This window comes from Cherax quadricarinatus, chromosome 33, assembly GCF_038502225.1.
Source record: "Cherax quadricarinatus isolate ZL_2023a chromosome 33, ASM3850222v1, whole genome shotgun sequence".
Lineage (NCBI taxonomy): Eukaryota > Metazoa > Arthropoda > Malacostraca > Decapoda > Parastacidae > Cherax > Cherax quadricarinatus.
The window spans coordinates 29,943,419-29,968,591 of NC_091324.1; the positions used below are offsets into that span (position 1 = coordinate 29,943,419).

Consider the following 25,173-nt stretch of genomic DNA (forward strand, 5'->3'; position numbering starts at 1 on the left):
CTGACCCCTGTGGGACCCCGCTCGTCACAGGCGCCCACTGTGATACCTCTTCACGTACCATGACTCGTTGTTGCCTCCCTGTCAGGTATTCCCTGATCCTTTGCAGTGCCCTCCCTGTTATATGCGCCTGATCCTCCAGCTTCTGCACTAATCTCTTGTGGGGAACTGTGTCAAAGACCTTCCTGCAGTCAAGGAAAATGCAATCAACCCATCCCTCTCTCTCGTGTCTTACTTATGTTACCTTGTCATAAAACTCCAGAAGGTTTGTGACACAAGATTTGCCTTCCATGAACCCATGCTGGTTTTCATTTATAATCTTGTTCTGTTCCAGGTGTTCCACCACTCTCCTCCTGATAATCTTCTCCATGACTTTGCACACAATACATGTCAGAGACACAGGTCTGTAGTTTAGTGCCTCATTTCTGTTTTCTTTCTTAAATATGGGGACTACATTTGCTGTCTTCCATTTCTCAGGTAGTTGCCCAGTTTCAAGGGATGTGTTGAAGATTGTGGTTAGGGGCATGCACAGCATCTCTGCTCCTTCTCTAAGGACCCACGGGGAGATGTTGTCCGGTCCCATCGCCTTTGAGGTATCAAGGTCACTTAGCAGTTTCTGCACCTCCTCCTCGGTTGTTCGTATGTCATCCAACACTTGTTGGTTTATTCCCTCTTGATGTTCCCTTCTGTGCTGGCTTCCCAGAGCCCTTCCTGTCTCTACTGTAAAAACTTCCTTATATCTCCTGTTTAGCTCCTCACATACCTCCTGATCATTTCTTGTGAGCTCTCCACCTTCTGTCCTCAGTCTGATCACCTGGTCTTTGACTGTTTTCTTCCTCCTGATGTGTGTGTGTACTCACCTAGTTGTACTCACCTAGTTGAGGTTGCAGGGGTCGAGTCCAAGCTCCTGGCCCCGCCTCATCACTGGTCGCCACTAGGTCACTCTCCCTGAACCATGAGCTTTATCGTACCTCTGCTTAAAGCTATGTATGGATCCTGCCTCCACTACATCTCTTCCCAAACTATTCCACTTCCTGACTACTCTGTGGCTGAAGAAATACTTCCTAACATCCCTGTGATTCATCTGTGTCTTCAACTTCCAACTGTGTCCCCTTGTTGCTGTGTCCCATCTCTGGAACATCCTGTCTTTGTCCACCTTGTCAATTCCTCTCAGTCTTTTGTATGTCGTTATCATGTCCCCCCTATCTCTCCTGTCCTCCAGTGTCATCAGGTTGATTTCCCTTAACCTCTCCTCGTAGGACACACCTCTTAGCTCTGGGACTAGTCTTGTTGCAAACCTTTGCACTTTCTCTAGTTTCTTTACGTGCTTGGCTAGGTGTGGGTTCCAAACTGGTGCCGCATACTCCAATATGGGCCTAACGTACACGGTGTACAGGGTCCTGAATGATTCCTTATTAAGATGTCGGAATGCTGTTCTGAGGTTTGCTAGGCGCCCATATGCTGCAGCAGTTATTTGGTTGATGTGCGCTTCAGGAGATGTGCCTGGTGTTATGTGTGTGTGTGTGTGTGTGTGTGTGTGTGTGTGTGTGTGTGTTCACTAAGGTCTGTATCTACTTACGAATTCGTGCATTGCAATAATAATAATAATAATAATAATAATAATAATAATAATATTATTATTATTATTATTATTATTATTACTATTATCATTATTATTATTATTATTATTATTATTATTATTATTATTATTATTATTATTATTTTTATTATATCAGAACACAAACTCCAAATAAATTCTTGCAATGCGTTGATTTTCACTACATCTCTCCCTAATTCATTCAATATGTTCACTAACCTCACTGTAGGAATCCTTCTCCATATCCCTTTCTCATATTCAAATGTATATTTTTCAGCCACGCCCCCTCGCTTTGTGTTGTCCCATGTCACACTATCTCAAATATTCTGTCTACTTTGTTTCTTATTGATTGAGATGTCTTCATTGACTTTCCAGTCATCTACATTGACGCACAGTCTAACGCCTCTCACCAGTTTAGCTCTCACAAGTTTAGCTCTCACAAGTTTAGCTCTTACAATTCTCGGGGCAATCTTGTAGCAAATTACTATTTTTTTCAGTTTTCTTGTAACGTATGATGAGGGTTTCTGCTGGTTCCACGTGCTCTAACACTGCCGTGATGTACCGTGAACTAAACGCCTCTCTGTTCAAAATTTTTATGCTGTACTGTTCGTGTCCGCCCCAGGCAAGAGGTCTGGTGTGATGGAATCTCATAGCTCTAGTTTTCTGTCCGATTGTAGGAGTTTCTTCCCTCTCAGGTGGTACTCTTGCTCTAGCCTCCCTCTCAGATGGTGCTCCTCTGACTTCTCAACTCCTGATCCCATCCTCATAACTTTGCCTTGAATTTCAGCAGGCACTTAGCAGAACATAGATATAGCTTGATCAGTGTTTCGTGAGGTAGTAGTACTGACATTAGCTAAAGACAAATGATCACAGGGACACCATGAAATATACCAGTCTGAGGCTGGTAAAGAAGGCCAAGGATCTGGAGGAAGTGTTGGAAGCAGAATGTGTACACGATATCAGAGTCGGGATGGTAGGGCACAGGAGACCAGGATCAGATCGTCACCGTTCTTGTGTAGCTGAAAGACAGGGCCAGAAGGTTAGAATCGACTTCACAATCACATCAAGGCAAGTATAACTAGGCGAGTACAAGTAGGTGAAAATACACAGGCACTTCCGTCCATACGCCGTGCGCACGTGCGTTGTATCATCTAGCTGTCAATTATTTGATAAAATTATTATCAGTCGCTGTGGCTACCGTAAGTGGAAGACAACCTCTGCAATGATTGCGTCCTTGTCTGCAACATTATGACTATCTGGCGCAGCATTATTGCCTAATTCAAAACACTGTGAAACGTTCTGCAGCATCTGCCCTTATCTTCGGCAATTTCTAAGGCGGTGGTGAGACGTTGTCTCTGCAGGGGTCACGGTGGGGGAAGTGGAACTGGGGGAAGGATAATTTTAGATATTGGAATCTTTATATTCTTTTCGTATTTACAGTTTTTAGCCGTCGCCATATTTCTTGCCAAGGCTTTCTGTTTACCCTCGGAGGTTCCCATTTGGCTTCACGGCTTTATGTAATTTCTTGCCTATACTTTACTGCTCAGTTTAAAGTACTGTATTTGGCTCGTCAAGGAGACCCCATCCGCTCGCCATCTATTTCTGACAAAATCTTTATCTCATCCGTTTCTTCTGAGGGGGTTATTGTGTGGGCGTTACAGATAACATTCCTCTACCTCCAGTTGATATATAAAGGTTCGCCTCAGTAGCTTGTCCTCAGTAGCTGTTACGATAGCACTGATCAGTGATCCCTCAGCGGAAATATTTCTTGGATGAAAAGTGGCGTTTCATTGGTGGGTTTTATATCTCTTGATAGTGTGATAGTCTTTTTTTAATCATTATTGTTACTAACTTGGGAAGATCTTTATTGACTGGTAGTCACACTTGGCACAAGACCAACACTTAACAAAACATCGTGTAATTCAATGTTTGATAAGCTCCAGGTTGTGGATCTCCGTACTGCCGAGGCTGTTCCTGATATCACCACCTGATTACCTTTCTACTGCTCCTGTTTACATCATTGATACCCTCTACTACTGCTGCTCCGGTGCCACTAATAATCACAACGTTCTTAAGGAACCTTTGAGTTAAGGAGTTTTTGAGTCATATCAAGATTTTTTCCTGACAATTAAGCTAATAACAGCCAGAGAGAAGACCTCACCAGAGCAATACCGTCGTTACCTTTACCACAGTTGTTCCTGTTATTGCCTCGACTCCAAAGGCACACCATCGTTGCCTCTACCACTAATGTTCCTGCTGCTGCCTCGACACCAGGAGGACCTCACCAGAGCCACACCATAGTTATCTCTACCACTGTTGCTCCTGCTGCTGCCTCACCAGAGCCACACCATCGTTACCCTTACCACTGTTGCTCCTGGTGCTGCATCGACACCAGAGAGAGAGAGAGATTTCTGCAAGAACTTCGGGATGTGGTCAGAGGAGGAGGAACAAACAACCCAACAGCTGGTGTTCGAACAATTCACTGTTCTCCCGGGATGAGTGACAAGTAGGTCATACCTCAACATAGTGACTCCTCTCAAGGGTTATAAATCTGCGAAAGCTACAAGAAATATAACTTACCTGTCCCTTCCCCAATTTTTTTTATATCAGCTGAATAGATATCCTACTTTTTCGTCACTTTTATTTTAAACATAATATAAATTCTGAACTATTAAACCATAGGTAAATGAAGGACGCGAGAAGGAATTTATTAATCAGAACTGGGTACATGAGCAGTGATGTGCCAAAAAGTTAGCTATGTTTCCCTGACCTACTCCATCACATAGGATGGGTTTATTACATCAGATAATGAAATCTGTCAATCTGTGCTGAAAGATTTCAGTGAAGGGAGGCGATGAGGATATGGTCAACCACTGGCGGAAGGATGCTAGGGAAGAGAGGAGGCAGGAAGGATAGAGAGGGTGGAAAAAAAGGAAAATAATGGGAAAAAGATGGCGAATCAAAATTTTGAAATAAAGGAGATAGAGAAGGGAATTAGACGAAGCGGAAAAAGATAATCTGTATTGAATCTATAACGATTATTACTCCGTAAAGATAAGTGAAGCATCACTTGTGCTGGTTCATGCGGGGCCGCTCCTGGTGACACCTTCATACTGTGTCTAGCAAACATACTTTAAAACTTTCAGAATTATTTGCTTCAGTGACGAGGCTCAGCAGTTTGTTCCCTCGTCTACAAATTTATTCACAAAATTAATGTCTCTCCACATCCTTTTTTAGTCTAGATTTATCAAATGTGTATCATTGTTGCAAGTTCTTTTTTGGGATGATATTTTCACCATTTTATTTATATCCATTTAATTTATATTTTAGATATCCCTGAAGGGGAAGAGACCTTTAAGTGCTTCTTCCAAGATTTTCGTGTATAACGCGAGAACGTTTGATCCGGTCGGCTATAAATTTTCAACGAGGTTTAGTGTAACTAGGGAAAAGCTGGTGCAGCTATTCCCCTCAAGGAAGGTTCCTTGATGTTGGTGAGGGGCTCTTGATTTAGGGAATTGGATCTGTGCTCCAGTTCCCCGAATTAAGCCTGAATGCCTTCCACATCCCCCCCCAGGCGCTGTATAATCCTCCGGGTTTAGCGCTTCCCCCTTGATTATAATAATAATAATAATGGTGCAGCTATTGGCAGGTGCAGGTTTCCTCTGGTTATTGTTATGATGGGACCGTTTTTGGTGTTCGTTTCCAGGTGATAACTTGGAAAAGCCTCTTCTGATAGGTTTCAAACTTTTGAATAATGACGCATCTAGCTTTTATTAATTTATATCTTCCCTGCAAGTTCCAAAATGAACGTGTGAATATAGAGCAATTGTGGTAGTTGTTGTAAGTGGGTGAGGCTAGTGGTGGATGATGATGTAGGAGGGTGAAGGTAGTGGTGGTGATGGTGGGTCTTGTAGAGGAGTAGTGGTGGTGATGATGGTGTTGGTGATGGTGGTAGTGGTTCTTGTAGAGGAGTGGCGGTGGTGATGGTGGTGTTGGTGATGGTGGAGGGTCTTCATGGTCTCAGCTTCCTCCAGACTCATTCTCCACCATGTGGTGGAGTTTGCTGGAGGAGGCAATTTTGGAAAGAAGAGGAGGGAAAGGAGGGGGGGGGGGCAGGGAATGTAGATGGGAAGAGAGTACGAGTTGGCAGGAGAGGAGCACTGCAAATGTAAGAATCTCTCTTCTCTCTATCTTGCCCTCCACCAGCTCCTTTCCAGTCCCTCTTTAACCGCTCTAGTCTGTCTGTTTTGAACCTTTCCAGTCACTCTTTATCACTCTCTTAGATATTCTTTTTATTGCTTCCTCCCGTTTCCAGCTCTCCATCTTTCTCTTACCTTACCAATCCTCCTTTCTCTCACATTTCCATTTCTCCTTCCTATTACCTTTCCATCTAATCTTTATCTTGCCTTCCTAGTCTCCTGCATTACTTTTGCATGTGTCCATTGCTCTTTTTAACATTTACAGTTCTTCATTCTCTCCTCTTACAACAGCTGAATGACTGAGCGTGTATCTCTGGCTGATTGCCTGCCTAGCTAGACAGCTGGCTGGCTGGCTGGTTGGCTGGCTGGCTGGCTGGCTGGCTCCCTGGCTGGCTGGCTCCCTGGCTGGCTGGCTGGCTCCCTGGCTGGCTGGCTGGCTCCCTGGCTGGCTGGCTGGCTCGCTGGCTGGCTGGCTGGGTGGCTAGCTAGCTGGCTGGCTGGCTGGCTCCCTGGCTGGCTGGCTGGCTGGCTCCCTGGCTGGCTGGCTGGCTGGCTGGCTGGCTGGCTGGCTGGCTGGCTGGCTGGCTGGCTGGCTGGCTGGCTGGCTGGTTGGCTAGCTAGCTGGCTGGCTGGCTGGCTGGCTGTCGGTGGGCCAAGTTTACAGTGCCAATATTGACCTCTGCCACTTCAGGCTGGGATCGTCAAGTCACCGACAGCTGCTTTCTAGGCTCCCTGGCGTTGTTTACCTCAGGTTCGGTTGTTTGGGCCAGGCATCGGTTAATAGCATGTCAGATTGTTTACCACCTCGTTCACTTAATTTTTAAATAAACAAGTGCATTCAAATCTATATTATAACACTTTATATTAGTGGTAAAATTTAACCCCCCCCCCAAAAAAAAATGCTAGGAAAACATGAAAAAATAGCGTAATAGACAGAAATCTTATACCTAGCTTGGAGTGACAACGTTGGGAATTACGGACTTAATCGGAACTACGGGGAAAACTACGCTTCCCCCCTCCCCCTCCCTCTCTTTCGTAGAAATATTTCGCGGTGTGAGAAATGGGCGGAAGTGATAGCGGAGACAGAGCTAGGAATATAGCGAGTGTGTCTTATCGTAACGTGACAGCTGATCTTTAACCTGAGCTCCTGAGCCAACACCTGTCGTGATACGCATTTGTGGTTAGTACGTAGTAGTCGCCCACGAAGTGATGAGGCATTTGATTATCTTCGAAATCTTCGTTTGCATCATCATTAGCAGTATCACCCCCTTTATGATAATTATCATCCCTAATTATTATCATTATAAATATTATCACGGTCAGCATTACCATCATTATCACCAATTATTAGTATCACCAACATCTTCATTAACATAATTATCATCACCACCATTATTATTATTATTATTATTATTATTATTATTATTATTATTATTGTCATATTTATTAATTTTCACAATATTAATATAGCGTCTCTCTCACCGACAGATTGAGATACCTCGCCATAATTCTGCTGGTTCTGCTGTTTGTGGTAAGTACACAGACTCGTCCTCCTCCCCACTCACGAAATCGTGGTAATAACACGATTGCAAACCACGGAACGGGTGGGGTTTTGAACCCATGGCAGGTGAGTCCTCAAACGCACAGGCCAGTTGTTAACGCACTGGCCTGTGGTTAACGCACCGGCCTGTGGTTAACGCACCGGCCTGTGGTTAACGCACCGGCCTGTGAGTTTCAGGATTCAATTGCCCACGGCTTCAAGTCCCACCCGTTCCGTGATTTCTTCTTCCTCGTACATTATTGCTATAACTCCCCTACTTAATCCTCAGTTTAAGTCTAGCCCACAGCCAGACACACTGGTAATCACACATGAAGCACTTACATAAAATAAATCTCGATAATATCTATTGTTATTGATTTTTGTGTACAATTCTGCAGTCAACACTTTATGGCACTCTTATACATGGCCTACGATGTGCAGAGTGCCGAATAAATCTATATATGCCAGGGATTTATTCTTTTAGCCGTCTATTGTTTCTCCAAAATTCTTGTAGTTGAAAATGTCTTAGATAAGGGCTGCATTACAGATATGGTGGATAAAGGTTACACCACAGATATCTTAAACAAGGGTTACACAACAGATATAGACAAGGGTTACACAACGGATATCTTAGAAAAGGGTTACATACATTACAAATACCTTAGAGAAGAGATGCACTACAGATAACGTATAAATTCCCTGAATATAATTCAGTTCAACTTACACAAAATAGAACAGAATACAGGTGAGAACACAACGATCTTTCGGTACTTCAGGAAGGACAGAAAAAGTTGGCTACTTTTCCTTTCTACTTTTTTGGAGTTATCATTCGCTTTAGTCATTGTATTGGAGAATTTACTACTCAAATGTAAACATATATTCTCTTGAAAATAGTATAAAATACCGACAAGTTGATGAAGACACAAGTGCACTAGTTGGGTACCTTTATTGTTGAAACGTTTCGCCTACACAGTAGGCTTCGTCAGTCAAATACAGAGGTTAAATGAAGATGATGTAATCAGTCCATCAACCTTAGAGAAAAAGTATTTGAGGTGGTCAGTCCCTCAGCCTGGAGTCCAAGGTTGACTGATTATATTATTTTAATTTCACCACTTCATTTCACCTCTGGATTTGACTGAAGAAGCCTACTGTGTAGGCGAAACCTTTCAACAATAAAGATACCCAACTGTTGTACATATATCTTGACCATCAAATATAAATTCTATTTATACATAAGATTGTAACAGACGCTGGTCAGTGATACAAGAGAAAGTGTATATTTCAACCACTAGCTGAGGTCCAGGTGAAGGCCCAAATGTACGGTAATTTTCTTCTGTTTTAGTTTCTCTTATAGTCCTGTAGGATGTAAATATAACAGAAATTAGGATAATTTTGAAAAATATTTTCTCATGACCTCAGAAGTTAGGAGTTTCTTATGTCCTCAGAGGTTAGAAGTTTCTCATGACCTTAGAAGTTAGGAGTTTCTTATGTCCTCAGAGGTTAGAAGTTTCTCATGTCCTCAGAATTTAGGAGTTTCTCAAGATCTCAGAGGTCAGGAGTTTCTCATGTCCTCAGAATTTAGGAGTTTCTCAAGATCTCAGAGGTCAGGAGTTTCTCATGACCTCAGAGGTTAGGATAATCTTTGCCAAGTATGTGTTTCTCATGACGTGTTGTCATGGCTGTCACACACGTGTCATCTGATCCTTCGTATCTGGCTCATAACACCTGATCCCTCACACCAGCCCCTTCACCCACACAATTGACGCTGTCTCTGTTTCTCACAGCTAACCCAGCACATACTACTTAGCCCCCCACACTAACCATCCCCCCTCCTCACCCATACACCTGATGGTGTCTGTTTCATACACCTGACGCGGATGTCCTCCCCAACAGGTCTCAGCAATGGGGGGAAGCAACAGTCGGTATAGATTCTTCGCCTCAGCGTCCACCTCCGGCGTGTGCCTCTCCTTCAGACACAGCAAGAACATCACCGACTGCTGCAACGGTGACGACCATCTTCGTAAGTACCCAATATCGTAGCATCTTCATGTCTATCTTAATGTCACAACTTATTTATATCTTATCTCTCTGTCTCCCACAGTACTTCCTCTCCTCTATCATTTGCTAAGCACTTTTTTTATTGACGTGGTTGTTTTTTAATATATATATATATATATATATATATATATATATATATATATATATATATATATATATATATATATATATATATCTATGTATATATATACATATATATATACATATATATATATATATATATATATATATATATATATATATATATATATATATATATTATCTTTCTTGTTCTTCAACGCACCGGCCGTATCCCACCGAGGCAGGATGGCCCGAAAAGAAAAGAACAAAAGTTTTTTTTTTTAAATTTAGTAATGTATACAGGAGAAGGGGCTACTAGCCCCTAGCTCCCGGCATTTTAGTCGCCTCTTACAACACGCATGGCTAACGGAGGGAGAATTCTGTTCCACTTCCCCATGGAGAATTTATATATATATATATATATTTATATATATATATATATATTATATATATATATATATATATATTTATATATATATATATATATATATACACATATATATATGCAATAAGATCACAGTAAACAGGTGATTTCAGAATATGCAAAACAACCACTGTGAAAGAATAGAGAAATTCCAAGCGCTTTCGAGACTACTCACATTATCAAGGAACTATGAAAGTAAAGCATCCAAGGAAGGTATATAAGGGGTCTGGCCAACACCTCACTATCAGATCCCACAACGGTTAAACACCTGACGCGCGCCGACCCAACTTGGATAGGTCCTTCGCAAAACCCACCAACAAACTATTCTGCCCAAGAAAATTTTAAAAATTATTATTTGTCCAGTGTATTATTAAATTCTTCCCAAATTCTATTAATTATAAATGGATCTAATTTATATAAACCAAAGGAAATATTCATATTATTGTCAAAACTGCTTTTTATGAAACAAGATTCAATTATATTCCTGTCGACCATGGACTTGATACTACTTTCTCAACTTTTTGAAAATCAATTGGATGGTTAAAATCTCTTACATGAATAAATAGAGCATTGGAATCTTGTCCAGTTCTAATGCTATATTTATGTTGTTTTAATCTTAGTTCGAGATTTTTACCAGTTTGACCGTAATAAACTTTATCGCAAATTTTACAAGGAATCTTATAGACACATCCATCAGCATTTTGGGGGGAATTCTTTATCAAAAGTTTTTTTACTGTATCAAGATTTTTGAATACAACTTTAATATTAAAAGTCTTAAGAAGAGAAGGTATATCAACCAAGTTTTCATGGTAAGGGAGAACCAACATATTTTTAGTTGAATAAGGCTGGTTGTCCCTTTTTGGATTGTAAAATGTATTTCTAGCAACTTTAAAAGATTTATCAATTACATTTCTTGGGTATTTTAAATCATTACCTATTTCATAAATTTTGGATATTTCCTCATCTATGAACTCAGGACTACAAATTCGTAAAGCTCTCAAAAACATTGATGAGAAAACAGACAGTTTTAATCTATCTTGATGCGAGGAATAATAGTGGACATAGGAACAGTTATTTGTAGGTTTTCTGTAAATTTTAAATTTGAATTCATTATTACCCTTAATAATTAAAACATCTAGAAAAGGCAATGAGTTATTTTCTTCAAGCTCAACAGTTTTGACAATAATATGAATATTTCCTTTGGTTTATATAAATTAGATCCATTTATAATTAATAGAATTTGGGAAGAATTTAATAATACACTGGACAAATAATATTTTTTTTAAATTTTCTTGGGTAGAATAGTTTGTAGGTGGGTCTTGCGAAGGACCTGTCCAGTCGGGCCGGCGCACGTCAGGTGTTTAACCGTTGTGGGATCTGATAGTGAGGTGTTGGCCAGACCCCTTATATACCTTCCTTGGATGCTTTACTTTCATAGTTCCTTGATAATGTGAGTAGTCACGAAAGCGCTTGGAATTTCTCTATTCTTTCACAGTGGTTGTTTTGCATATATATATATATATATATATATATATATATATATATATATATATATATATATATATATATATATATATATATATATATATATATATATATATAAAACATCATTCGTTTGTGTGAGCAATGTTTCTAGTTTGTTGAATTCTCCGCCTCTCGTCTTACTGGCTGTGTTCCTGAATATTTTAAGTGTTTATTTAGCTTATGTTTGCTTACGTGTTCTTTATAGTGTATCTTCAGTGGTTGAAGCTTTCTCTCGTTGTAAGGAGGTCTCTCTCTTTCTGTCTAACTCTTCCTCTCTCTCTCTCTCTCTCTCTCTCTCTCTCTCTCTCTCCCTCCCTCCCTCCGTTCTTCACGCCTCAAACTTGCTCTGGCTCGCGTACACAGTTACACCCACAGACAACTGCGGTTTGGAAGTTGCTAATTCTGAGATATGACGGTCAATTACACGCCATCACGTGGAATACTTATCGTTTATGGTTGGCTCGCGTACCTGGCAACAAAGGTGTGAGGAAGAGGCAACCAAGAGAGTGAAAGGAAGGGAAGAGAGAGTGGGAAGGAAGGAGGGAGGAGAGTGAGAGCGAAGGAGAAGGTTGAGAATAGAGGAAGGAGGAGAGTGAGAGAGAGAGATAGCTGTTGCTGAAGCTGTGGTTGATGCTGTGGTTGATGCTGTGGTTGATGCTGTGGTTGCAGTAACTAGTACTAGTGCTACAGTTACTGCTACTACTGTTGCTATTAATGGCTACTACTACTTCTACTGCTACTTCTAATATTTCTAGAAATATTATAGAACAACCAAATCTCTCCACTGGTAATTACAAACGTTACAGCTCAAGCAGGAAAATTAGTGTAGTCATATGGAGCACTAAACTCGTAAGGGTCCTACACCAGTTGGGTAGTGTGAGGTAATTAGATTTGATACGACGGTAGGTAAGTTTCAAAGAATATTCTTAACAAGGTTAGACATGAAATGAAGCCTGGTATTACTTTGCTTAAAAAGCAGAGTTGCCCTTGATACCGTGTGGTGATCATTACCACACCAGGAGAAACATAAGCCCAGGAGAAGAGCGGGGAGCAGGCGCCTTGCTATCACTGGTGAAGTCATAAAGACGCCGCCTGGCTGGGTATCCGATAATGAGAAGCATATTCGGCGCCTTGTATTGCAACTGCTGCATTCCTTTTGCACTGGCAAGTCTTCCTTTCCCGTATGGAAGAGAGAGAGAAAGAGAGAGAGTGTGTGTACAGGTGTAAGATCATTGTCTTACTGACTAATTTTAACCTCAGTTTTGCATACGTAGGCTGTTATTAAGTAACTTATTTCCACTAAGGAGCCACCGAGGTGAAGGAAGGCATCACCCGCTGCTTGCTCCACAGGCAACAATCTGGGGTCTACCTACCTTTATTTTTGTGTGTGTGAGCGTGTATCCATGCGTGAGTTACTGTTCTTCTGAGCCTCAGCTCCTGGATCCTGTGTCTCATCATTCATTTGACAAGTAGAGTGCCCGTGTATCGTCCTGGGATATACAAGAACCACACTTCTGAAATCATGGATACATTCTTTCTCCGATACTTGGCTCTATAGTGCATTTCACCTCATTACTTTCACACTGATAAACACTTTGAAATGTGTATATGGCTTAATTACGCACTTCCGTCAATGTTCCCTCGCTTTGCTCCCTCACATTTATGTCTCCGAGTATCTTGTATGTCGCAATTAGATCTCTGATTCTCTCGTGCTCCAGTTACATGAAATTCTTATATTCTGCACTCTTAACTCAGGCCCCACAACCAGTCTACTGGGAAACCTCTGATCTGTTTCAAAATTTCTTAACATGTTTGACTTGGTGAGGGTTCCATGCTGGCACCGCAGAGTCGAGTATATTACTTTATGTACAGTGTTCTAAATAATTCCTTGTTCAGGTTCCTGAAGAAAGTTCTTGCACTTGTCAACTGTTTCCTTCTTTGGATCACTTTAATTCGGTGAAAAACTGCCAGTGTAGTAAAACAAGAGAGATTGATTGTATTTAAAAAAAAAAAAGCGTGTGTGATGTCAATGTTATCCGTTTTGTGTGTCTAATCCTGACTCACTGAGTGCCTGGCTAGTGGTAAGTGTCACCCCTGTCTTCTGACCCACTGAGTGCCTGGCCAGTGGTAAGTGTCACCCCTGCCTTCCGACCCACTGAGTGCCTGGCCAGTGGTAAGTGTCTTCAGGAGGTATTACCCGTCTTTAGGGGGTCAGCTTGTAAAGTACTCCAGACCCTGATCCTGGAGGCCTGATTTGAGGCCGATCGACAAGCGGGGATGATCTCAAGAACTACGTCAGCACCATCTGACCTCGTTTCTCTGCAGATAAATCACCACCAGCACCAACGTTATTATCTCATCTGGGTCGCTCCCTGGCTCTTGCAGTCACCTCCTCCGTGTTTAATTTGTAAAGTGCCTGGCACCTTTGAAATTGATTGGTTTAGCTGGAGTGTTCTAAAGTACCTGGTTTAAATGGGACGCTTTTATGGAGATTGTCTAATTAACTCTTTTCAAAAACTTCGTTTAACTAGATAATTCACCTGGGGATTCTTTATTGACTCGTTATAGATGGCTAGTGTCATTTTCTCACTTAACTCGCTATTGTGGTTCGTTTAAAAGGACCGTTCGACAAGCCCAATTACTGGACTCGCTTGCATCATTTTCTGTGTATAAAGGCATTTAGAAAATTGCTTAAGCAGCTAATTTAAGCAATTCGTTTAATCGGTTCTCTTTAAACTGTTTGTTTAACTAACTGGATATATCTTGCTGGCCGGAGCACCGCTCATCCCGTTTTAACGGCATAATGAATATTCCCGTTAAAATATACGGCGCGATTATAAATGATACTGCCCATATGATCGACGCCGCCTCGTTAACAGATGTGATTAACAACCTTACCTCTTGTTTGCTTGGGAAGGTAATTAGGAAAAGACTGAATAATGAATTGAATCACACAGAGAAGTACACACACACACACACACACACACACACACACACACACACACACACCGGGCCAGGAGCTGTGATTCGACCCCTGCAACCACAGATATGTGAGTACACAAGAGAGACACCTATAACACTTTCTCAAACCATCCACTACACCAGACAAATAATATTACCTATCCCAAGCCATCTACTAGACATATAACTAAACAGAGAGCGCATATTGCAGCTTAAGCCAGAGAGCGCATATTGCAGCTTAAGCCAGTCAGAGAGCGCATACTGCAGCTTAAGCCAGTCAGAGAGCGCATACTGCAGCTTAAGCCAGTCAGAGAGCGCATACTGCAGCTTAAGCCAGTCAGAGAGCGTATACTGCAGCTTAAGCCAGTCAGAGAGCGTATACTGCAGCTTAAGCCAGTCAGAGAGCGTATACTGCAGCTTAAGCCAGTCAGAGAGCGTATACTGCAGCTTAAGCCAGTCAGAGAGCGTATACTGCAGCTTAAGCCAGTCAGAGAGCGCATACTGCAGCTTAAGCCAGTCAGAGAGCGTATACTGCAGCTTAAGCCAGTCAGAGAGCGTATACTGCAGCTTAAGCCAGTCAGAGAGCGCATACTGCAGCTTAAGCCAGTCAGAGAGCGCATACTGCAGCTTAAGCCAGTTAGGCTTCAGACAACACAGTCCCTGGTTTGTTTATCCCTCCTCTTTTAACCCAGGACGGACATCGCGCATACCAATGACTCCATAATGCATGGGCTACTGGAATGGCCGCCGTTAATCCTACGGAATAAATTAAGTTCCAGCAATCTCCTTATCTCTTCGCCATTTACGTATCAGTCTTTATTTATAGATCTATTCAATTTTTTTGTGTGCATCCACAAATTGCTTAGCTGTTGTGGCTTTCATACTGCATAAAGTACAGTCCGTCTGAACCTCACGTTTGAGTTTTGAGACATTTGCTGGTACCTGTGACCGATTTCGGAGGTTCTCTCTTACTCTTGCAGTCCCAGATCAACCAGGCTGTTTGGCGTCTTATATATATATATATATATATATATATATATATATATATATATATATATATATATATATATATATATATATATATATATATATATATATATATATATATATATACATTAGTATCTTACATCTTCAGAACGTGAGCAGGAATAGTAGAAACCTCACTGAGATTATCCGGATAGGCCTACATAACTGGCTCATCCGGTAGTTTGAAGAAAATGTTACAAAAAAAAAAAAGAAAGTTGCCTCTTATTTCCCTAGCACATTATCTCTAACTTTCATTTCCTTAAACTTTCCTGCGTCATCCGATTCCATTTTCTTATAAAATTACCTTTCGCAATTATTTTTTTTCCTATTTACCTGAAAATCTTCCATGGAGAATTTTTTCCAGTCTAATAAAACCTTAATTTAACTACTTCAGAATCTTATAAAACGTGTATTATTAAAACATTGTGTTTATTAACCTTTGAGGTTTACTCTAGTTTTATTTTAAATTTATACAACAAAAATACATAGGATTTTTTCTTTAGGTTTTTAATTCCAGTTGACTGTAGATTTTTTTTATCAATATTTTTTTTTCCGCAAGCCTAAGCCTAGTTGCTACGTCATACCGGGTGGCAGCGGTTGGCCTCGCACCCTCATGATACAACTCATAATTAACCACTGCTTAAGTGGAGTGCTTGACCACTTAGCCTTACTCAGGGGAAATGAACGAGCCTCTTAGTAAATCACTTAATTCCACCTCTTCCTCTTGTCTGGGTGGCACTCTAATTTACCACTTAAACCACTTCCCGTGTAACATACTCATTCGCCACGTACATAGATATATCGTGTAAGGACGAATATATACCAAATAATAAGAGAATATATACCAAATAATAACAGTTTACAATACCTTATTAATAACAATACTGAATATATGATCATATATAATTACTGGAAATGGAAACTAACATTTGGACTGGAATATTACTACTATAACGAGATAATTAAGTAGACCAGTAGATACCCGTAGATACCAAAATAAGTGACAAATAACAGAGACACTTATAATGAAGTATGATCTCCCCCTGGATAAAGCACTACAGGTCGCCCAGGTCTCTCACGACCTGCCAAAACAAGAGTCTCTCCCTTCCTCTCTCAGGAAAGTACCTTTCTACCGTTCCCCAGCCTCTTCTGTCCCTCAGAGTAACGCCCCTCGTCTCTTCCAAGAGAACAAGCGAGTGTACTGTCCAGAGCACTCCTTTCTTCCGTGAAAGGAATTCACCACCTTAAAAGCTAGTTGATAAGACGCTGATAGTGTCTTGCCACATCCCAGCTACAACACCTACCATTCTGTTTACAGGGCAAGTTGCTCAGTAAATATGCCACATTTGGATTACTCTTCCTTCCTTCAGTCTACAAAGTTGTCTTTAGAGTCCCCATAAGGACTCCAACATCTCATTTTAGGATACATTATTTGATCCTTCGTTTTTAAACCAGGGTGTAAAACCAGCTGAGGTAGGCCAGAGGATGTTTAACAACGGAACAACAGGTCATCATTTGGTTAAGACTCGTGTCAGGAGACACTGTTTTTTTTGCTGACAAATAACTCTTCACCGTTAGATCCATTTAATCTCCAATGCATTTTTTTTAAATTCCACACCTGGACTTATTAAATACGCTAATATTTCATAATCTTCATTGCAAGAGCCTCATTAAAACACCCTAATTTAGTTCGTGATATTAAACCCATAATGGTTATAACTATGACCAGAATTTTTAAAGGGGTGGACCAATAAGCCAGTGGAAGGACTCTGTCAGATGACCAGAAGCTCCAACGGCGGGTCATCATCTAAGACCCGCGTTAGGAAACACTTGTCCTATTTCCTGACGCACTTTACCTGACCTTATCCTCCACTACAGATTGGTTATTAATATCCACAAAATTCTATTTTTCCTCCCCCGTAAATCCATAAATTTCTCGTTCTGCTTCAATAAATCAACAATCTTCTCTTCCCTTCTTCACACTAGATTCACTAAACCCATAAATTTCACTTAACCTGCCTTGTCAAGTGTTCGCTAAAATCCTAAACATTTGGATTCTTCTCACTAAATCTCACAGTTTGTCTTCATCTTCGACAGAAAGATTCTACGTAACGAAGACAGGACGCTCGACGGGTGTCTTCCACTCCATGAACCTCAATAAGATTCTCTGCTACGATGATAACAAAGGCAGATTCAAGCTTGTCAAGAGGGTAAGTGTTCTACCCTGTTCAAATTGTTCTGGGGGGGGGGTTAGTGTTCATACTGTTTTGTTTTTGTAGGGTGAGTGTTCATGTTTTGTTCTTGTGGGGTGAGTGTTCATGTTTTGTTCTTGTGGGGTGAGTGTTCATGTTTTGTTCTTGTGGGGTGAGTGTTCATGTTTTGTTCTTGTGGGGTGAGTGTTCATGTTTTGTTCTTGTAGGGTGAGTGTTCATGTTTTGTTCTTGTAGGGTGAGTGTTCATGTTTTGTTCTTGTGGGGTGAGTGTTCATGTTTTGTTCTTGTAGGGTGAGTGTTCATGTTTTGTTCTTGTAGGGTGAGTGTTCATGTTTTGTTCTTGTAGGGTGAGTGTTCATGTTTTGTTCTTGTAGGGTGAGTGTTCATGTTTTGTTCTTGTAGGGTGAGTGTTCATGTTTTGTTCTTGTAGGGTGAGTGTTCATGTTTTGTTCTTGTGGGGTGAGTGTTCATGTTTTGTTCTTGTAGGGTGAGTGTTCATGTTTTGTTCTTGTGGGGTGAGTGTTCATGTTTTGTTCTTGTAGGGTGAGTGTTCATGTTTTGTTCTTGTAGGGTGAGTGTTCATGTTTTGTTCTTGTGGGGTGAGTGTTCATGTTTTGTTCTTGTGGGGTGAGTGTTCATGTTTTGTTCTTGTAGGGTGAGTGTTCATGTTTTGTTCTTGTGGGGTGAGTGTTCATGTTTTGTTCTTGTAGGGTGAGTGTTCATGTTTTGTTCTTGTGGGGTGAGTGTTCATGTTTTGTTCTTGTAGGGTGAGTGTTCATGTTTTGTTCTTGTGGGGTGAGTGTTCATGTTTTGTTCTTGTAGGGTGAGTGTTCATGTTTTGTTCTTGTGGGGTGAGTGTTCATGTTTTGTTCTTGTGGGGTGAGTGTTCATGTTTTGTTCTTGTGGAGGTAAGTGTTTATGCTGTGATAACGTGTGGCTACTTCGCCTGATTCCCTTCAAATCTCCAACGCTAAACTTTAACTGCATTGGCAACTTGCGCCGCACACTGCACTATTCCTTTCACTTTCATTAACGCGCAAGGGGCTGGGGTTATGCAACACGGGGATTCCTTTCTCGGATCACTCACCGACCGAAGTAAATCTAATTGTATTTTACAGTATCATTTACCAATTTTAATAAGGAAACGGATGGAAAGTGGAGAATCATGAGAAACCTGATGAATAGTGAGGGAGGAGAAGGAGGCGAGGAGGCTGGGGAGGTCTTGAAAGTGGAGAGAAGAAAGTGAGAGATGGGTGGAGAGGGTGAGAGAGAGAGAGGTAGGAGGAAAGAAGGAAGGTGGGAAGAAAAGAGAAGAAGCAGAAGGAGGGAGAAATGGAGGGAGACAGTGTGGGAGAGTAAGCAGGAATGAAGGAAGTGTGGCATACAATGGAAGGGTGGAAGAGTAAGAAGGAGGGATGATAAGAAGGAAGAATAGAGGGTGGGAGGAAAGGAGAGAGGGTGGGCATTAAGGAGTAATGATAAGAAGGAAGGAAGGAAGGAGGGTAAGATGGGAAGGAGGGAGGGAGGGAAGGTCAGGAGTGCAGACGTCTATTGTTTTCTAGTGAGTTTCTTCCTTACGACTTGTCTCAAGTGATGGATGGATTGCTCCTCTCTCCCTCCTACCCTCCATCCTTACCTCCCTCCTACCCTCCATCCTTACCTCCCTCCTACCCTCCATCCTTACCTCCCTCCTACCCTCCATCCTTACCTCCCTCCTACCCTCCATCCTTACCTCCCTCCTACCCTCCATCCTTACCTCCCTCCTACCCTCCATCCTTACCTCCCTCCTACCCTCCATCCTTACCTCCCTCCTACTAGCTCCCTCCATCCAGCTCTTTCCTCTAACTCCTACTTCACACTCCCTCACAAAACTAATACCAACTTTTAATTATTATTATTATTATTATTATCATTATTATTATTATTATTATTATTATTATTATTATTATTATTATTATTATTACATTTGTGGGCTTTTAAGTGAATAAATTTAGCATTCATAATTATATTTTTTGACAAGCAATTGCCTTCCTAATGACTATAATATAACTAAGCCACACTGGCAATTTACTAATTGCACAGAAAGACACAGACGTGGATAAAGCAACGTACTGCTGACGGCAATAAAGTCAACAGGTGTCAGAGCAAGTTTATGTTGTGACAACATTTCGCTCATAAACTTGATAGAAGATCTACAAAGACTGAAATACTTTTCACAAAAATAATTAGCTTTATAGCTCTACGCCTGTATTTTCTTCTAGTCTCCTCAAGCCACTACAACAACATGTCGGTTCTCTGAACCATTCATCTACAAAAATTAGAGGCACTGGGAAGAAAATGAATCCATCGTATAGACGGATATTGAAAAGGCAGTTGAGGGATGAACATTGTGATTCATAACAAGCGCATAGGACAACAACCATCCAGGGAGGCACAACTATCCAGGGAGGTGCAACCATACAGGGAGGTACAACCATACAGGGAGGTGCAACCATACAGGGAGGTACAACCATACAGGGAGGTACAACCATACAGGGAGGTACAACCATACAGGGAGGTATAACCATACAGGGAGGTATAACCATACAGGGAGGTACAACCATACAGGGAGGTACAACTATCCAGGGAGGTATAACCATACAGGGAGGTACAACCATACAGGGAGGTGCAACCATACAGGGAGGTGCAACCATACAGGGAGGTGCAACCATACAGGGAGGTGCAACCATACAGGGAGGTACAACCATACAGGGAGGTACAACCATACAGGGAGGTACAACTATCCAGGGAGGTATAACCATACAGGGAGGTACAATCATCCAGGGAGGTACAATCATCCAGGGAGGTACAATCATCCAGGGAGGTACAATCATCCAGGGAGGTACAATCATCCAGGGAGGTACAACCATACAGGGAAGTACAACCATACGGAGAAGTACAACCATACAGGGAGGTACAACCATCCAGGGAGGTGCAACCATACAGGGAGGTACAACCATCCAGGGAGGTGCAACCATACAGGGAGGTACAACCATCCAGGGAGGTGCAACCATACAGGGAGGTACAACCATACAGGGAGGTACAACCATACAGGGAGGTGCAACCATACAGGGAGGTGCAACCATACAGGGAGGTACAACCATACATGGAGGTTCAACCATACAGGGAGGTACAACCATACAGGGAGGTTCAACCATACAGGGAGGTATAACCATCCAGGGAGGTACAACCATACAGGGAGGTACAACCATCCAGGGAGGTGCAACCATACTGGGAGGTACAACCATACAGGGAGGTACAACCATCCAGGGAGGTGCAACCATCCAGGGAGGTGCAACCATACAGGGAGGTACAACCATACAGAGAGGTTCAACCATACAGGGAGGTGCAACCATACAGGGAGGTACAACCATCCAGGGAGGTGCAACCATCCAGGGAGGTACAACCATACAGGGAGGTGCAACCATACAGGGAGGTACAACCATCCAGGGAGGTGCAACCATACAGGGAGGTGCAACCATACAGGGAGGTGCAACCATACAGGGAGGTACAACCATACAGGGAGGCACAACCATCCAGGGAGGTTTAACCATACAGGGAGGTACAACCACACAGGGAGGTTCAACCATACAGGGAGGTACAACCATCCAGGGAGGTGCACCCATACAGGGAGGTACAACCATCCAGGGAGGTGCAACCATACAGGGAGGTACAACCATTCAGGGAGGTACAACCATCCAGGGAGGTGCAACCATACAGGGAGGTGCAACCATACAGGGAGGTACAACCATACAGGGAGGTTCAACCATACAGGGAGGTGCAGCCATACAGGGAGGTTCAACCATACAGGGAGGTACAACCATCCAGAGAGGTGCAACCATACAGGGAGGTGCAACCATACAGGGAGGTGCAACCATACAGGGAGATGCAACCATACAGGGAGGTGCAACCATACAGGGAGGTACAACCATACAGAGAGGTACAACCATACAGGGAGGTACAACCATACAGGGAGGTACAACCATACAGGGAGGTACAACCATACAGAGAGGTACAACCATACAGGGAGGTACAACCATACAGGGAGGTACAACCATTATTGAACCATACAGAGTGGTACAACCATACAGAGAGGTACAACCATACAGGGAGGTACAACCATACAGGGAGGTACAACCATACAGGGAGGTACAACCATACAGGGAGGTACAACCATACAGAGAAGTACAACCATACAGGGAGGTACAACCATACAGGGAGGTACAACCATACAGGGAGGTACAACCATACAGGGAGGTACAACCATACAGGGAGGTACAACCATACAGGGAGGTACAACCATACAGGGAGGTACAACCATACAGGGAGGTACAACCATACAGGGAGGTACAACCATACAGGGAGGTACAACCATACAGGGAGGTACAACCATACAGAGAGGTACAACCATACAGAGAGGTACAACCATACAGAGAGGTACAACCATACAGGGAGGTACAACCATACAGGGAGGTGCAACCATACAGAGAGGTACAACCATCCAGGGAGGTACAACCATACAGGGAGGTACAACCATACAGGGAGGTACAACCATACAGAGAGGTACAACCATACAGGGAGGTACAACCATACAGGGAGGTATAACCATACAGGGAGGTACAACCATACAGGGAGGTACAACTATCTAGGGAAGTACGAAAGTCTTATCACAGTGTGAAATGGTAAATAATTCTGCGCACTGGCAACTCTGCTAGTCTTATGTCCAATAATCATGTAAGAAGAGAAGATCAATATAACCAACGTCTTTATTTAGTTATACATGTTACATTTGTGTGCTTCGTAAAGCAATTTCCTTACGTGTATTTTTTTATAAACAACTTGTCGCTATCAATTTCCAAAGTTAATGCCTTTAAAAGTGGTGTTAAAACGGGTCCCGGGAGCCATGTTTCTGGCAATGAACGTATATAACATATCACAACATTTTGGATGACCGTGTGAGCGCAACAGGATCTGTTCAAGCTATCAGTCAGAGAGCTTCTGGTGTTGGTGTTGAAGGGCAAAAAGCACTTAATGCCGCTATCTGCAAAGAGCAAATTAGCGCATCGACGAAGATTGCGTGGAAGCCAGATGTTTACAAATGTCAAATGAAACATCTGTAAACTGCTTGGAGGTTTACAACTTGTTATTTGGAAGAAGCACCGAACAACCGTGCTTCTGCAGATTGCAAAGTCACATTGAGGGATGGAATTTGCTTTTATTTTATTTTATTTTTTTTTGAGTAGTCTCCAAGCTTCTCATCCTTTCCCCCCTCCTCTCATACCTCCAGATCCTCCCACCCACTCCCAGACAAACCCACTAACCCCGATCCATCCCCACACTTGCCCCAACACAAACAAGAGAACACAAGGCCATGGCCTCTAGAAGAGGGTCTACAATAGTGTGGAGATTGAGCACCAGTGGAACACTAGCCATCCAGCTCATTCTAACATACTCGATGAGCACCAACCATCCAGCTCACTCTAACATACTCAGTATGAAGCATCTCATTAGTTTATTAACACCTTTGTCTTTTTCACCTAAACCTCTACTACCTCCTTCCTTCACTACCACCTCCGCACTCTCTGTCACTTCGCTTCCTCCACCCCTTTCTCCCATCACTCTCCCGCATTCTGTCTCCTATCCTCTCCTTACAACCCCTTCCTTAGTTCTGTCACTTCCATCCGTTTGTCAGCATTCCTTCCCCGGCTCTGTCACTTTTTCCTGTCTCTAAACCCCTTCCCGGCCTTCTTCATCCTCTACATCCCCCCTCCCCATCCGCTGGAACGAAACCCTTAAAAAGTAACTCCAGGTCCGCTGGAACAAAACCCTGTAGCTACTGAACAGTCATCGCCCTACTCAAGTCCCCCAGTTCAGGCTGTCAGAGTTAAGTATTATGTATGAAACTCCCCCTGAGTACTGGAATATGATATGAAAACAAAATTACGTATAGTGGCAAGAGAAGCTGGCTATTATACAGGGTAGCAGCAGCAGCAGCACACTCTTGGTGTACCTGGTTTATTTTGATTTAAAAAAATTGAGACTGTGTGGATGAGATGGGCAACACTGTTTGTTTGGACTGGCGGGCGAGAGGCTCGTTTAGAAGCCATTAATGGCCGGTCCAGTTGTGTTGATTCTGAGTGATAACCACCCGCTACTGGTCATTAGAAGCCTCCACCAACCTTTTAACAATTCGTTCCGCGAGGCGGAATTTGTGGCCCTCTGAGAGTGAAACATTTATCACCACAAGTCTCGCTATTATCCCCATTATCGCATTTCCATCAATATTTTTAACATCAGCATTATCATCAGTGTTATCATACACACACACAAAAAAGATAATAATGGCTCTTCGTTCTTCCGCCTTAATAGCTAATCTGGGGAACGATTACCAGCATTATATTATTCATGGGAAAGCGCTAAATCCGTAGAGGTCATACAATGCTTAGGGAACAATATGCAATTTTTTTTATACAGAGGGAGGGTACGTCCAATACCTTGGATCAAGAGCCCTTCATTAACATCAAGACGCGCATCCTGAAGGATCAGGAAAGATAATGATTATCTAGGCATTATCTCCATCCAGCCTCGTAGCATGCAAGACAGCCTCAAGCCTCGTAGCATGCAAGGCAGTCTCAAGCCTCGTAGCATGCAAGGCAGTCTCAAGCCTCGTAGCATGCAAGACAGCCTCAAGCCTCGTAGCATGCAAGACAGCCTCAAGCCTCGTAGCATGCAAGGCAGTCTCAAGCCTCGTAGCATGCAAGACAGCCTCAAGCCTCGTAGCATGCAAGGCAGTCTCAAGCCTCGTAGCATGCAAGGCAGTCTCAAGCCTCGTAGCATGCAAGGCAGTCTCAAGCCTCGTAGCATGCAAGGCAGCCTCAAGCCTCGTAGCATGCAAGGCAGTCTCAAGCCTCGTAGCATGCAAGGCAGCCTCAAGCCTCGTAGCATGCAAGGCAGCCTCAAGCCTCGTAGCATGCAAGGCAGTCTCAAGCCTCGTAGCATGCAAGGCAGTCTCAAGCCTCGTAGCATGCAAGGCAGCCTCACGCCTCTTAGCATGCAAGGCAGTCTCAAGCCTCGTAGCATGCAAGGCAGTCTCAAGCCTCGTAGCATGCAAGGCAGTCTCAAGCCTCGTAGCATGCAAGACAGTCTCAAGCCTCGTAGCATGCAAGGCAGCCTCAAGCCTCGTAGCATGCAAGGCAGTCTCAAGCCTCGTAGCATGCAAGGCAGTCTCAAGCCTCGTAGCATGCAAGACAGCCTCAAGCCTCGTAGCATGCAAGGCAGTCTCAAGTCGTCATGCAAGCAGCCTCAAGCCTCGTAGCATGCAAGACAGCCTCAAGCCTCGTAGCATGCAAGGCAGTCTCAAGCCTCGTAGCATGCAAGGCAGTCTCAAGCCTCGTAGCATGCAAGGCAGCCTCAAGCCTCGTAGCATGCAAGGCAGCCTCAAGCCTCGTAGCATGCAAGGCAGTCTCAAGCCTCGTAGCATGCAAGGCAGTCTCAAGCCTCGTAGCATGCAAGGCAGTCTCAAGCCTCGTAGCATG

The 25,173-nt window shown here is 42.8% G+C and overlaps 1 protein-coding gene across 3 annotated transcripts in view; it reads left to right on the forward strand.

Annotated features, from left to right (window-relative positions):
* The window catches only part of LOC128693949 (uncharacterized), a 96,366-nt gene that overhangs the window by 58,181 nt on the left and 13,012 nt on the right, over nt 1–25,173 (forward strand). Inside the window, exons 1-4 of one of the 3 annotated variants that reach the window (XM_053783875.2) lie at nt 3,320–3,387; nt 7,282–7,324; nt 9,227–9,353; nt 17,484–17,596. In XM_053783875.2, the coding sequence (XP_053639850.1) occupies nt 9,236–9,353; nt 17,484–17,596 (231 nt within the window). In that variant the 5' untranslated portion in view covers nt 3,320–3,387; nt 7,282–7,324; nt 9,227–9,235. The other 2 variants (XM_053783874.2, XM_053783873.2) reach the window with 2 other exon arrangements.